This window comes from Apostichopus japonicus, chromosome 13 (genome assembly GCF_037975245.1).
Source record: "Apostichopus japonicus isolate 1M-3 chromosome 13, ASM3797524v1, whole genome shotgun sequence".
Classification (NCBI taxonomy): domain Eukaryota; kingdom Metazoa; phylum Echinodermata; class Holothuroidea; order Aspidochirotida; family Stichopodidae; genus Apostichopus; species Apostichopus japonicus.
Genome location: NC_092573.1, coordinates 2587214 through 2603788, shown reverse-complemented (window position 1 = coordinate 2603788; position 16575 = coordinate 2587214). Strand labels below are relative to the sequence as shown.

The window sequence follows — 16575 nt, the reverse complement described above, 5'->3', positions numbered from 1 at the left end:
TTGGGCCTTGGTGCTGAACATATTTACAGTATTGAACACCCACTCCTACCCCCCCCCCCCCACCCCCTATCATTGATGTCAAATTGAACATATGAACTTGAATATTCTCAATTTTCCTTTGGGAAGATAGAACATATTTTACAGTATTTAATACACCTTCTTTCCTTATCTCTGACCAAAAACTCCAAAATGATTAAAGCAGATCAGATAATTATGAAGTCTGAATCCGTAAATTATAACATTACCCTTGGACAGAGAAATATATTTTTTATGAGAAAGTGTAGAAGGGGGGGGGGGCTGAGGGCAGGGAAATGAAGATTGAAAAGAACTTGTGGTGCACAGTTTAAATCACTGACAGCTCTATATCGGTCATTCCTTGACCCCCTCCCCTCTCCACCAGTATCAATCTGATAATCTATGATAAATGATGAAGACACACTCACTTGACCAGCTGGTCTTTGTTACCCTTTTTCTAAGGGGGAGATGAGCGGTCACCCCTTGACCCCTCTCCCCACCCATCCCTCTCCACCGGTATCAATCTGATAAGCTATTATAAATCATAAGAAACACTTACTTGACCAGCTTATCTTCTTTACCCTTCTTCTTGTCATCAAGGTTCACCATTTCCTTTTCCTTCTGTGCCTTAATGTACCTGTACAATTAAAGCAATATAGCTTTAATAATAACATCAGCCCCAGAAGGCAGTTATTTTTACAATGTCTCACAGCCACATGCACATGTGTGAAATGCCTCATGGCTTACCGTATATTAATTCACACTCCACATTGGGTGGCTATCCAAATAACGGTTTTAACTCACCATGGACTATTTTAACCATATCTGATAGGAATGCCATGGTTTTCTCCTGGATACAAAAAAAAAACCCTACCTAACTTTAGACAGCCAGGGCTAAAACCCACAACCTCCATTAGCTAGGTGTCATTGCTCTCTAAGACCTCAGCATTTATCCAGTCCACCACAGCTTTGTGGGAAGAATTCCTAATCTGGACAGTAGTTTTAAAGCATGAATCCCATACCAACAGTCTATGTTTATTTTGATACCCACCGTCATTTGACAGATACACTCCCCAGTATCATGCAAAATTAGCATGTAAAATGTCAAAGTCGCTTTGCAGTACACCCGAGGGTGATGAAAGAAAATAAATGAACAGAGGCAATATACTGCTATATGCATAGTTCTAAAGGTCCATCCAGCCCCTCCATCCCCCTAACCCTCCACCTAACCCTCCATAAAAAGCTACTTATTGTCACCTTCTCGGTGACTTTTCACAAAAGTCCTCTCCTTGCAATTAACAAACAGGAAATTGAAGTGACAAACGAATCTTCTCTCAATACCTACTACGTGCCAAGATAACAAATGAGAGACATAAGAACAAAAGTTTTGTTTGCAAGAGATCTCTGTAGCGTCACTTGTTAATGAACTTTCACATGTCTATTTCCACATAGGCTCAATTTTAATTAATATTTCCAAAACACATAGAGGTTTTAGTCTGTTAATCTTAATATTTCGTATGAGGATAATTTTCAATGAGTTTTGATCCTTCCAGTTAAATACTTTTTATGCTCTGAAAGTATTATTCTAGTCACAAAGTCAGACATTGGGATATGTAGACATGGATTGCCCTTGAGGCTCACCACAGATACAGACAGACATATGCACAGACAGACCAAACCACATACAAACAGACAATACAGTAATATCTCAAACTATAAGGCACCACTATAAATAGTTCTATGGATAGTAGATATCACACCATTTTTAACTGTCAAATTATCTCCATTGCAGGAATTTGTTTGAGTTTGCTTCTCATTTCCTGATTTTATGACACTATTTTGAGCAGTAAAAAAGTAAGTAAAATTAAACACAAAAGAAAAGAAAGTCGGATCCATACATATATAGCTTTTACACACATTACATTAATATTGTGCCAGTTTTACAGTGTCTGATAAAAACTGCTGACTTCATAGTCTTCAGCTATTTTATTTCCTGTTTCTTGCAGAGTGACATTTTTTGCTTGAACATCAATCTCTTCTCTTTTACTACATCATAATACTTGTTATCGGTGAGTTTGTAAACTGTTTAAGCTTTCCCCTTCGATTTAAATTACTTCATGTATCAAGCTGATGAAACAAGGTTAAAACAATATTAATATATGGCAATTTGTCTCTCCTTGCACCTATAAGAACATCCTTGTGTTGTGTAAACACATATAAAGTTTCCTGAAATTCAAGCTGTCCACACATCCTTTAATGACAAAATTACGAGAATTTTTGTGTGTGATCACCTGATCGAAAACAATACGCACACACAACTTGTGTTTATCAACAATGGAGAATAAAACTATAAGGGAGTGAGTGGTATTGGTCTGATGTGGGGGGGGGGGGTTGGGAGTCAGGGTAGGTTTGGGAATGGGAGTTTGAGTGTGAACGACTTATTACAATATTCATTCATCTAATCAGTTAACAGCAAACGCAAAGTCGCACTCTACAACCATCAATGTCATATTCTTTCTGTAGGTTTGGTACAAAAAGTAACAGATTTACAACCAGCAAAAACAATATATCCTCTTTTTTTAGTTTCCATGGTGTCAGTAATTAGTATATTTACCACATAACTGCCTCAATTCAATTTTTTATTACAGCTACCATTTTTACAACCATAAATGTAATATCCTCCATGTAGATTTTCTACGGAGTCACTATGCCTGCTCAACGGCTACACCACAAATCCATTAATGTCCAGTAGGATTCTTGCCTGTGTATAAATGCAATGATTCCTCTCAGGTTCGCTTGACAAAATATGTCGTAATGTATCCTAGACTACTTAATTAAGCACACTTAGTTCCCACGGTAACATTCATAAAGTGTTCCTGCTTGTCTTTTCCAACTTTATAAAACTCACTCTGTTTATATTGAATGAGATGTCACAGAACCATTATTCAAGAAATGAACTTTTGTACATTTCCGACGTTCCTAGGCATTTTTTAGAGTACGGCATAACTTACTTGTTTCCTCTCTGAAATTCCTTCTCTAAAAATTTGATCGCTTCTCTAGCCTTGACCTGCTGTTTCTTGGCAACATCCAAAGAAGACATAACTGCAAGATAAATGAGAGAGAGAGAAAGAGAAATGTTTCAGCCATGAAAACGAATAACTAAGTTATGCGAGTCACCTTGAGAGAAAAAAAGAAAAAATAAGGGCAAACAGAGCAAAAAATATCTGTAATTGTAATGAATCACATTAGAATATAGTTAAGAATATTTTTCAATATCTGTCAGATAGTAAATATATGTACAGAGGCCTAAAAATAAAATAAAAAAATATCAAAAAAACATCGATACAAAAACTATTTAACTTAAGATTGAAGGATCCAGGTCCGATCATTGATAACAATCTTTTTGCTTTTTAGCTCCCTCTACCTTAGAAAACTAAAGAATGGGACAAATAAATAACACCATGGGAGAAAAGTACAAATAATACAGGGCAAAAACTGCTGTAACATGCAGACAAAGTCTTGGCTACACAAACAGTATTTTGTACATAACAAGATAATTAAAGGCAAGACTTTAACAACCCTTCACATTTTCTTTTTGATCTGACAGAGGTTAATAAATGACTTATTATTACATTATGGCAGTGATAAATTGGCAGTTTGCGATATTAGCGACAGTATTTAATCATTCTTTCTTGAGTCCACCTCAACTGGAAACTTTGTTCAGCAAATTTAAAGGGTTTGTTGATTACAAAATTGGGTTTAAAGGAGAAAAGTTTAATAGCAATTGTTCAAAATATACATCATAAATTATTAAGTTTTTACAAAAGTTTATTTCAACTCAAAGAAAAACAAAATCAATTTGAATATATTGAATTTATTCCAAATATTTATGGGTTTCTTAAATATGACAAAATGTAGCACTAGAACAAACTCAAAGGTCCATATTGCGTTTATCTGGCATTTTTTACCATTCCGTTGTCACTTACATTCATTTACATATCAGCAACTTGCGACTGATGAAAGAGAGAGTACTTTGATAGAATTTTTACTTGGCGAGCCCTAATTAATGTGAATTAACCTTTTCATAAAAATCCACAATATTGTTGGCCCAAACAATTATGCATGCACACCACACCTTTCTTATTCATAGTTTAAAATCAACCAATCAAATCATCTCTATCACGTGACGTCTGACAATAACAACTGCCTCTTTTGCTCATTTTATATGTACTAGGCCTATTCTACTAGATGTAACTGAGCAATGAGCTTTAGCAATTTCTTTTACACGTAACGATAACTGCCAATCAAAACCTCCAAAAAGCAGAAAAATAAGCTCTTAATAGAAGTATACAAATATTCATTATGCACATTGAAGATTTCCTTCACACAAACACACCAGCTACCCTAACACGGGAAAATGATAGGTATATTATTTGCAGCCTGTACATACTATTAGTGTATTACTAACAAGTGACCTTAGTTTGTTTATTAGATGTTCCTGAAATGAATCAATCATGGAAAATGCAAAGCGTATAAATACACTAAATAATAGACTAGACTTAGTCCTAAGGCATTAGGCCTTCAATATAATCCACAGTCCATTTCGCTACTTGTTTCTCAAAATTTCAATTAAATGTGTTCTTCGAATTGACCAATCGGTGAGTGGGTATTTTCTGTCCGATTCGTGATCGACCACACGTTATAGCATCTTCAGTCAATGCCGACTTTGGGCTTGAATTTTCTGTATAACTAATGGCGGTTTGCGTCAGGGTTTCTTCAAGTTTATATTGTAAATTTAATACAATTAAGTTTCATTTTACATTTCAAAGGGTTTAATTTCTAAGCTGGTATGTGTTGCTAAATAGAAAGATTTTCAAAGCTACATGCAAGCTCATTTTAAAACGTTCGCATAGGACTTTAATGCACTGTACTGTTTACATACATATATATCTCGCCCACACACTGGTATAGTATATGGAACACTCAGTAATCCAGGAATTTCACCGGTATTGCTCAGTACTGATGCAACCCGACGTGGCCTTTACGCATGAAAAGCATATTTTATAGAGAGAATGTTTATAGGCATGTCTTATCATTGGATAATTAGCTATTTTGCTGATGAAAATATCCATCCTTTTGCTAAAGTTTTTATGATTGGAGACGTTTTTCACACAAACTAAGTTTGGTAAGTGTTTGAAGTAGCGTAAGGAACACAATTAATGGTATGCAGGCGTCACTTTGAGGCGATAATTAAATGCAATATGCTCTTAAGAAAATTAATTTGAGATTAATATGAGTACAACAATAATAAAGAAAGTTTTCACATTGCACAATCTCAAAAATTCCCTTTAACACTAATTAAATGTTGTACTTTGAAAGAGAAAGAAAACGAAAATCAAAACAGACAAAATCAAGGAAGATGTTGTTAAATATTTAGTTAAAACTTTATAAAATGCTACTTAGCAGTCAAGTTTCAGGTAACATTCAATTGCTTTCTAGGTATCTGTTTTGAACAAAGATTCAAAATACGAAAACCAGAAAATGTCATATTTTTGCACTTTTCGGGAATAGTTTGAGTTGAAACTTTACAGTTAGCTTAGTTTACGTCATTGGTATAGTACCGGATATAGTAGATAGTATTGGGAAATCTCGAGAATCAACGCAAAATGCTGCTTTAACTGGAATTCAATCCACTTTTTACTTGTTTTACAGATGTGCTGTAGAACAAGAATGTGGTTTATATGTAAGTTCGGAAATGAAATGCAACCAGTGGTAAGATCATTAACTAAAGTCTGCTGGTAGCATTAAAGCTACATGAAAACTTAATCTGTTTGTTTCGTCCACGGATATATCAAACCAGGAATCATGAAAATTAGATGTAAGGTTTGCAAATTCAAATGCCAAAAAAAAAAAAAAAGTAACACCAAATTTGTGGGACACAAATGTTATTGAATTAAAACATTGATCATTTCCATAGTTTCGGGCAAATAATTTCAACCATATAAACCTATAAACCTCTTGAGTAGGACTGTACCCCAAATGGTAAAAAACTTCCAAGGTTTCAAAATTTAAAGTAAAAGACTAAATGCTACTTATCAGTCAAGTTTCAGGTAACATTCAATTGCTTTCTAGGTATCTGATTTGAACAGTTACTGGAATTCAATCCACTTTTTACGTGTATCCAGTTTCAACTTGCATACAGAAACGCTGGGTGATTGACCAGTCAAAGGATCCAGTTTCAACTTGCATACAGACAGTCTAGATGATTGACCAGTCCAAGGATCCAGTTTAAACTTGAATACAGACACACTAGATGATTGACCAGTCCAAGGATCCAGTTTAAACTTGCATACAGACACGTTGGGTGATTGACCAGTCCAAGGATCCAGTTTAAACTTGCATACAGATGCACTGGGTGATTGACCGGTCAAAGGATCTAGTTGTGCAGTTTGGCCAAATGACAAAGAACTTTAGGAAACAAAAGTTATGGGACTTAAAACAATTAGATTAACTTGGAACTTAAAAAATATGTTTCTACAAATCTCTTTGATTTTATAATTGTGAATGAAATTGTATACAAAATAAGTGATCAACTAGCGGTACTGTTACGATCTGTCGTCCAGACAGTGCAGCTTGTTGAGTTCTGCCGAACTAGATAGGGTCAGTACGACAGAGCCCTCTGTTGGTTTTGAGCGTGGCTGGAGAGCTCCATGATGTGTAAATATTACATGGCTTGGTGAGAGAGACCGCAAAGTTATAAGCAAACTGAAAGCTCAGCTTTAAAATCAAGACTTAGAGTAATGGAAAGGGGAAGCATGTCATATAATCTGAATTGAAGGGTACCATCCAAAAACCATCCAACAATGTCAGCTCAATTTAACTAAATTTTATGTCTGAGGCAAACAGTCGTAAGCAGTAACAACTTCCTGCTTGTGTCTGCCTCAGATTAGAACTGCAGACCACAAGCCTAGCGGAATTGCATACAAATAATGAAGATCGATGCCCCATAATCAAACTTACCTTGGAAAATGAGAAAACTAAAAACTGAATTGAAATGACCAGCATAGAAATCAGTCGCAACTGCTATGATATAATTAAAAACTACATCACAATCTCAGAGTACAGAAATATTTTGCATTCATTTTTTTTGGCCAATGATGAGATAATTAGGGTTTTTTTGGGGGGGGGAGGGCAAACCAAGTACCACTTAGTTAACTACTTGGAAGTTTGCACAAAGGGTTACTACAATATAAGGGCTAACAATTTTTAATTTCTCTTTGTCTGTTAAAGCTGCCTGGAATACCCTGAATAGGTAGATAAAATTATTATGGACTGATGTTCCCAGAATTTCATGCCATAAAGGAATTGAAACTTGCTTGTTCAAATATATACAGCACAGTGATTTAACCAGCAAGAAACTGGTTGTGGAAGGAAAGAAAATCAATACATACGAGTGATTATCACAGCTGAAAGCCGCATTGAGTGTTTCCTGCAGTGTTTTTAATTTTTCATTCAGTGTTTTTTCATTCAGTATTCATACACTTCTTTTTCATTCAGTGTTTTTTCATTCAGTATTCATACACTTCATTTTTCATTCAGTGTTTTTTCATTCAGTATCAATACACTTTCTTTTTTCATTCAGTGTTTTTTCATTCAGTATTCATACACTTGTTTTTCATTCAGTGTTTGTTCTTTCAGTATTCATACACTTGTTTCTTCATATCATTCAGTATTCTTTCATACATTTGTTTCTTATTCAGTGTTTTTTACATTCAGTGTTTGTCATTTAGTGTTATATTTTCATTCAGTATTTTTTCATACACTTGTTTTTCATTCAGTGTTTTACATTTCAGTGCTTTATTCAGTGTTTTTCCATATCAGTACTTTTTCATAAACTTCATTCCGTGTTTTTATATTCATTGTTTAATCCAGTTATCTGCATCTGCATGGTAGTTTCACGCTACATTCAAAAGAAACGTTTACACAACATTTAATTTTTGTTTGATTGTATCTGTGTCGGAGCAGATGCAGATGCCAGAATATTGGCTTTACCTTGTCTGAAAGATTAATACCTTCAAAGCAAATATCAACATTACACTCCCCGGACACACATACCTCTCACAGCAGTCTGCCTTGGTCTAAGTTAGTTTGTACTTCCGATTTGATGTGAAGCTTTAAACATTACCTCAGAGTGATTAATGGGGTATATTACACAGTTTGGGGCCAGAAAAAGTACTTCAATCTATTTGCGTCAAAACATGGATCTGCTAGGCGTAAGTGGATGGAACAGGATATAAACGGCTGATTTGTGTGGCATATTCAGTACGAACCAGAGCAAACCTCTTTAAATGATGGAGACAAATTATGAGATCTTACGATTTGTCGTAAACTTGGATAAAGTCCAAATCAGATTCTACAAAATATAAGCTAGTTGCTAATTGCAAAATGTGAAGACCAAAACAGGGTACATTTTGCTTAAAATTAACTTGTTAAATTGACTTGAATTGTAAAAAGGGCAAGTTGAAATAAATTGCAAAATTTTAATTATTAAAAAAAAATATTTATAAGCATGTACCTTCAGTCTTTTGAGAGTTATACTATGTATAATTACTCACTGAATTCATGTTATTTTGACAGGTTTCATAGCATCATAATTCATTCCTCAATTTTCTGGAAAATTAGTTTTAAAGGTACTAAGGAGTTGGATTGCAATGGACTAGCATATGACCAGAACAGCAACAGTATACCAAGCTAATTTTGCCGAACAACTTTACAAATGCACTGCTACAGCAGCAAACTGAGAGCTCGCAGCAACTTGGACAACTTTGTGTACATTCGTGGCTTGTAGTTTAGCATTGAAGTGATAAATGCTGGGATTTGCTAATAACGTCTCACTCCATTAATATGCATTTAGCAGATAATTTAGATCTATATTTGAGATACGGGTGTTTTGATATTGAATAATGCCTTGTATCAAAGATAAGCCGTATGATACTAAAGAGAAACCCCATTGTGGGCTTTAGATGTTATCAGGCCCATTGTGTGGCCAGAAGATTGGTTTTAACTTTCCATGGGAATGTGATACATTTGTCACGTTTGCTATAGCAGTCATGAACCTGCACTGTGATGTAATGGTTTGTTCGTTCATTTCTCCTGCCCTGAAAACCCCTTATGATGAACACTGTGGTGCATACCACTAGGACTAAACAACAATTTACAGCTTATCTGTCAGTATGAAGTAATAGTCACTGTGTTTTTTACCAGATACATTCCTTTAAATGTCACAACATTTCATGTCGCAGTTAGGCGATGAAACCCACAACATTGGCCATATAGCTACAGGTATGTTTACATATTTTGACGGACCCACCCACATTTGGTGAGAGAAAAATATGCATAAAAAGTTATTGAAATATATACGTAGTAAACCAAGTGTCTAGCAAACATTCGCAGTCAAAATATTTTCACTGTATGATCTATTTAACCAAAATGCGGTAAAAAAAAACCAAGGAAAACTCAGACGTCATCACCCTGACTTTTACAGAGCTAGATCGACGGACTTTAAACTTGGTGAACATGTGTGTCTAAGAGGGTATACAAACAGTTTTGAAAAAAAAAAAGATTCAACCATATGAACAATAATTAATTATTAACGTACTGTAAAATTCTGGCAGGTTGAATAGCCTTAAGTTTATTCTAGCCCAGAGAAAAAGAAGGGCTGTACTAATTTTCAATGTGTGTCAACCTGTGTTCACTAAAACTTCCATAAAGTCAAGTTATTGAAGCTGTGCAGTTCAATTGACCATCTGCAGTTATTACGAATACCCAAAACGGAGTAAATTTTAACCAAGAAATACAGAATAGAATACAAGATCTTGATTCTATGGAAGTAAAAGTGATTGATCTTGGAGGAAGACAGTTATAAAGGTTGTCAGGGTTGAAATAATGTAAAATTTCAAGTAATATATTTAAAGTAAGTAGATAAATCCTTGCGAAACAGCCAAATGTCATAAAATCGATCAGCTACTGCCCCCCAAAAAAATACTCTAAACCACATACATAGTGACATCAAAAAACATCTCTCAATGCAAACAAATTTTGACTATAAAAGTTAAACCAAAAATTGGAGTCATATTGTTGCTCACTTACCATACAGGCAAACTGTGGATTTGTTTATCACTTACTGGTGTATTCACATTCCAGGTAAATAAATTCTATTTTCCCAAATTCCATTTTCCCAAATTCCAATAAAAGAGGAAATGGCATGCAGTTACCGTAGCCTATCCCCATTAATGTAGTAATAAGTAGTAATGATATAAGTGATAAAATGTGGCACATGGTCAATGGAGGTTTATCCAGGAGTAATCCATGGATTCCCATCAAAATTTGATCTTCCATAAAAATAAATAAAATTGAAAAAGCTTTAATCCCTCCCCCTACCCCCACCCCCTCCCTCATACTAAAGCTGACAATTGGATAGCTGCATGACATGAAGTGGAAACTTCAAAGTTATATGTGGTCACATTTGGAATAATTGCCTTTCAGACCAGTGATGGCGACAACAACGACATTGACGTTGATGACGACGATCACCATTGACGATACCGATTATTGTTCATTACAAGTTTACATAGAGGCAGTACGCCTGCACGCAGAACAGTGCAATGTCAACAAAGACCATTTGCTGCTCTACAAACATGATCAGGTTTAGCAGATACCATCGCAAGGACAGATGATCCACCATCTTTTAACCATAATGACAATATTCGTCTTACCATCTTGAGGTATCACTACCACGAAGCGTCCACACTCGCTCAACTGTCTAATGATATTCAGTTGGTTGCACATGACATCGGCGATGGGTATCACGTACGGTGGGAGACCCTCATCCTCATTCAATATGCTGCCCTCAAGTTTACGAACCACAGACTGACAACAACAAAAAACATCAAATGAGAAAGTCAACAAGTCATGTCATTTAAGAAGAAAGAGTGATGTTTTGACAAACATGACAAGTAGATTGTTAATAATTCAAACCCTGTGTAAACATGAATGTTAAGTACCATATGTTACATTAATGAAGAGCAAATCATGCACTGCATCGCCTATGACGTAGCCCTACCATACAAAAGTCTATTTAAATATAAATGGAACGGGAAAAAAAATAATAATTAATTTTTAATTGGGTTACAGAAGAAAGAAATAATACTTGCAGAACATATTCTCACAGATCCAAATTAACTGTATTAGAAACTTTAGAGTAAGGAAATACTCACATAATGTTTGGATACTCTTCAAACATATATCTTCTCAAAAACTCAAGCTTAAAGTTGCCCTTACATGATATTTTTCACTTTGTCCTCATGTAAACCATGACATCTTAAAGGTCCTTCAGTGCATTGTGGTGCAATGATGTGGCAAAAATTAGACCCTATCTTTGAACAAAATATCAATTTTCCAGGTTTGCATCGCAATACAGAAGTTTCTCTGAATGTGTAGCTCATATAATCCAACTTTTTGCAGTTTTGTAAAATTATGACTTGATTTTTTTTATATTATTATTATTATAATGTTCTTGGTGTACTTTTCTGTTATCTTCTTTCATAGGAGATCTTCTTGATCAACGTCATCTTTTATCTTGGGTGTACTCTTCTGGTTTGTTTTTTGTACTCTTCTGTTATTATTATTATTACTATTATTACTAACATTTAAATTTGTAATCTTCATCTACTGAGACTCTGTTTTCTATTCAAGAGAGTGAAAACAAATCTTGAATTTTTGGATCATAAAAGAACAAATAAACATTTACCTGCATCCTCAGCTGGGCCATACTCTTCATAAGCTTTTGTTTCTTCTCTTCTGCTAATGCCTGAGAACACAAAGTTTGAAGTGAATGTATTAAAAATACATAACAATAAATGATAAATATATATAAACTGTACTAAATGAAATGGAAATATACAACCAAGGCAAATGATTATATATATATATATATATAAGGTCGTCATTCCACTGTTGGCTACCGCCACCTCTATCGAACGATATATATTTATTTATATATATATATATAAACATATATATAATATAACGAAAATCCACATTAACTTACTTATTAGAGAAAACCAGAGAAACAAGATATGACTCATAATTGACAAATACGGAATAAAGTTTTAGAAAATATATTGGAATTTTCGGTCCCCCTGAGACCTACTTGACTTGGCAGTTGAATGAAAAGGGAAGGGAAGGGGGGTCTTAGACCATAGTCAAGTTTGGGAATTGTCACCACAGCGCCCGGTGTAGTATGGCAAAATTTTTGGCACCGAGGTTTCCGCAACGGAAATTACTGTCGGCAGTGTTTCCCGTTTTCGAACATTTCAATCTTCAAAGACATTCTCTCAAAACCCTAAAATGTATTGTAATTGCTTCTAACTTCAAATCTGTAACCGAATATAAACCAATGAAATCGATCCGATCTTTTGTATTAAGTCTCTCATCACCGGCCTCAACAAAAACTTGGGACCCCTAAACAACTACCAGTTCCACAAACTTATGTGATCCATTTTTCCTATTCTTTGCTCCTTAATACGTTTCCTGTGAAGTCATGGTTTATTTGGTACTAATTCCATCATACTTTCATTGTGTCACATTTTGTACTTTCCATTCCACTGCCAAGTATTGCTGACAAAGATCCCAGGGGGACCAAAAGTTCCAATGTATTTTCTAAAGCAGCACTCATTATTTGTCAATTATGAGTCATATCTCATTTCTCTGCTTTTGTCTAATTTATATATATAAATATCCACCACTATGTTAAGGTAAACCCAAGTAGCCAGAATTCTGATTCCTGTAAAACGAAGGAAGTGCAATAATAACATGAAGAAGGGAAGAGTTTATTTATCTATAAACAAAAGCAAGGCAATACAGACATATCAGCAATTAATACAATTAATGGTATGGTTATTCAACTTCTCAGAATTTACTCAATATTTATTACCTTTCCTTCCTCTATGAATTATGAAAACTAATATTAGGGGCAAGAAGGGGAAAGGTCAAAGCGAATGCTGCCTCTGAGTTGTATAACAAGACTATTAACTCACAAGATTTTCAGTATCCAAACAAAAAGGACATTCATCTGAAATTTCTGAAACTTCCTTCTCCTTTATCTCTCCACTTTGCTCCCCAACACCCCCCCCCCCCAGAAAAAAAGTATAAAAGAAAAATTTAAATCTTACTTTTTGTGCCTTTTCCTCTGCCTCTTGCTTCTCCATTAGGTCATCAATGCCGGAGACATCCAGGGCCTTGCACACAAAATGCTTTGTATCCCCGTCCCAGTGAAATGCTACTTCATCAAGGCCTGCTAAGACTTCACCAAATTTCTTAAGGCAAATGATCCTAATGAGATCCTTGCAATGATAAAAACAAAAGAAATATTCAAATATGAGACACTGAAATGAAATAACCGTTACTAAAGCTCGCTAAAAAAATCTCACTACTATAAATTCAATTCTAAAATATGAATTTAAAACAAACTTCCCCCCCCTCCCATTTTCCAATTCCAATCACCCTTATCATGTCTGTGCTCTTGGCAACAATTTGTTCATAATTATATAGTTTTTTTTTTTGCTCTGCTCACAAGCAGCTTAGACTCTTAAACTTTTTCAATAATAACCAAAACTTTACCTTTCCAGATTTATCGACAAATTGCATAAATTTTCATGACATTTATTGATCTCATTTTCTTCATTTTTACCTCATCTGCTTCACTAAGATCTAACATGCACTCTTGTCTGAAGTTCAAGAGTTTGTGGGCGTTCTCCAACACAGGGATCTTCCGGGCTGCCATGTCCTCCGTGAGTGGTACTGGCTGTATCCAAGTATCCTGAAGCAGTGCATCCTTCACTATCGTCTTCAGATGGTTCGACTCCAACATATCTATACAAGCAGAGCAACAGGGACGACGTTACAGGACTATGTCTCACATTGTGGTCTCGTAAAAATAATTGAGACTAAACGGAGACTGTCAAATCAGATTTGATGGTAGAGCTCCCATCTTCTTCACAAATAACGATATCAGTTTATTTTGCAAACCAATTGGACAAGATCCTAATTTTGCATCGTAGAGAAAAGAACATTCTATTCTCAGTGGACTGTCTTCAGAGGCAGAGGTTGATTGCCTAATTGTGTTTTTAGGGGATAAGCAGATTGTTACATTGTATGTGTGTGTGTGTGTGTGAGTGAGTGTTAAACAAAGTTGTGTGCATGTTTGTGTCCTTTTCTCTTTAATTTTCAAACAAAAGCTATAGTTTATGGACAAATCATGCAGAATGCGTACACCTAAGAATTTCCAATATCATATCTCAGAATCCGAGGTGGTTGGCCATCCCAAACCGCAGCCACATCAAAGCACTATAGAAAGATTTCTCCCTCGTGAGTCTTACCTACACATCTCGTTTCCAGGTCATTTGGCAAAAAGTTTAAAAGTCCAGCATATCTCGACCAAAGCGTCTGCGAATTCTGGAGATAAGACAAGAGGAGATATCTGAATCAGATGGAAAGAGGTTATTGCAATGAGAAGTAAGTCTAATAACCAGCTAATGGCACCTTTTTGACAACAATGATGATACCCACTTAACTAACTCAACCTTACACCCAACCTCCACCCTTCTTTCCTTCCTCAATATGTGTCCTAAACTTCAGGCTAACCTCTGCCGTTGATTTAATGGTATCTATTTCAGCTCTTAACCAGTCGGTGAGAACCTTAACGACTGATATTAGTCCGTCATTGGATAGAATCTCCAGGAGTTGATCCAAGGGTATGACAGGTCCATCTGAAAATGAAATTTGAGGGCAAAAATATTGCATTTGTTATCAGTCTTATTTAGAAAATCATAAAAGTTAATGTCTGCAGTGACCTCTTGGTGACAATAAGGACATATCCTACCGAGAAACAACACATTCAAGTTTAGAGCCCATTAAAAATGATGATTCTCCAATATCAGGAACTTTGACAAAAACTCATTAATAGCATAAAACAATAGCAAATTTCTACTGATATAAAACAAGATATAAATCTATATATATCTGTAATATAAATATATTACAGAATTTTGCTATTCCTACCAAACTGAATGAGAAATTTATATCCTTTTTAAATAAATAGAAAAGAAATCACTTTCTCCCTACCAGGAAAATTGTTCCTTTTAAATAGTATTGACAACTTTTTACGCTTGCTCAATAGTCCATCGTCCAGGAGAAAAATTGACTTTTCAAAACATTAATCTATAAGCAAATCATACCAACTGGCAAACAAAATTGGAATACAGAAATGACTGATTATAAGATTAATGGAAAGGAATTGGAAGGAATGATGGAGTTCTTTTTTGCGCTGAATGAGCCGGTCATACCATGGTCAACCTCAACAACAGATTTTGGTTGTCCGAGTAGAAAGCTGGTCATCCCCAATTATAGTTTTTCTTTGTTTTCTATACATCATGAATGACATTAACCAACTTGTATTTTACAAGCATATTCTAAAATTGATCTGGTCTATACCTGTGAGTCTGTTGGTCAACCCTCTGACAACCTGAATTTTCTGTTAAAGTTATTTGGGCAAGGATGTCCTGAATTTATCTCATGAAATATACCTGCAATTTTTTCATCTTTTTCACCCAAATTCTCCTCCGTGACTCCTACGTCTATGTCACTCTCTGAGCTCGACTTTGTAAAAGCGTCAAAACTCGGAGCTAGTTTGATACTCCTCCTGCCTAGCGGTAACGAAGCCCCCTCGGCCATCAGTTGAGAGGTGATGTCCTTTAGATTCCCGTCGGAATTATCCTCTTCACGGCTCGCCGATATCATCTCTGGAGTCTTCGATTGCAACTTCTCATTCCTCTTGGCTTCTCTCTCTTCACTATCGTTGGGTTCCAGGAAATAATCGCTGTCCGAATCGATCGCGAACGGATCTTCTTCGTCGTCCGAGGAGGTGAAATCTGATTGGCTGCTGATCATGCTCTCGTCGCCCTCACTCAGGTCGGACTCATCGCTGTGTTCCTTCTCCTGACTTTTAGCCTGTTGATTTGAGGAAACATTTCACAATTGCATCATGTACTGCCTATTCTAACAGTAGCGTCTGACCACCTGACTTTAAAACAAAGTGGTCATATTTTGAAGTGAGAATGGTGACAGGACGCACTTCAAAAAATTGAAATATCGCTGGTTTTAAGAGACAGGACTTTGGAGTAATAAATAATTGGGAAACTTCACCAAGTTAGGGTTCGGCTGCTTCGGTTTCATTTTTACTCGATGGAAAGGTATAGTGAATGGTAGTGTTCAAACGATTAACTTAATCAGAATCGGAATCGGTACAACTATTGCATAATCGGAACATAATCGGAATCGGTAAAAATGACATGGAATACCAGTTATGTCATACCGATTATTCAAAAACATATGGAAGGTGAAAATATCATTATTCAAAACATACGGAAGTTGAAAATATCAACTGATGTATTAGGTTTGTTCTTTTACTACAAAATATTAAAATAATGACACCCTCTATAC

The 16575-nt window shown here is 35.5% G+C and overlaps 1 protein-coding gene across 2 annotated transcripts in view; it reads right to left on the bottom strand.

Annotated features, from left to right (window-relative positions):
* The window catches only part of LOC139978984 (nonsense-mediated mRNA decay factor SMG5-like), a 34560-nt gene that overhangs the window by 4762 nt on the left and 13223 nt on the right, over positions 1-16575 (bottom strand). For both annotated transcript variants that reach the window (XM_071989619.1, XM_071989620.1), the window contains exons 11-19: positions 15660-16083; positions 14719-14843; positions 14454-14529; positions 13766-13947; positions 13248-13418; positions 11825-11884; positions 10791-10944; positions 3027-3117; positions 575-652 (exon numbers count right to left, since the gene is read on the bottom strand). In XM_071989619.1, coding sequence (XP_071845720.1) covers positions 575-652; positions 3027-3117; positions 10791-10944; positions 11825-11884; positions 13248-13418; positions 13766-13947; positions 14454-14529; positions 14719-14843; positions 15660-16083 — 1361 coding nt within the window. The remainder of the gene's footprint in view (positions 1-574; positions 653-3026; positions 3118-10790; positions 10945-11824; positions 11885-13247; positions 13419-13765; positions 13948-14453; positions 14530-14718; positions 14844-15659; positions 16084-16575) is intronic.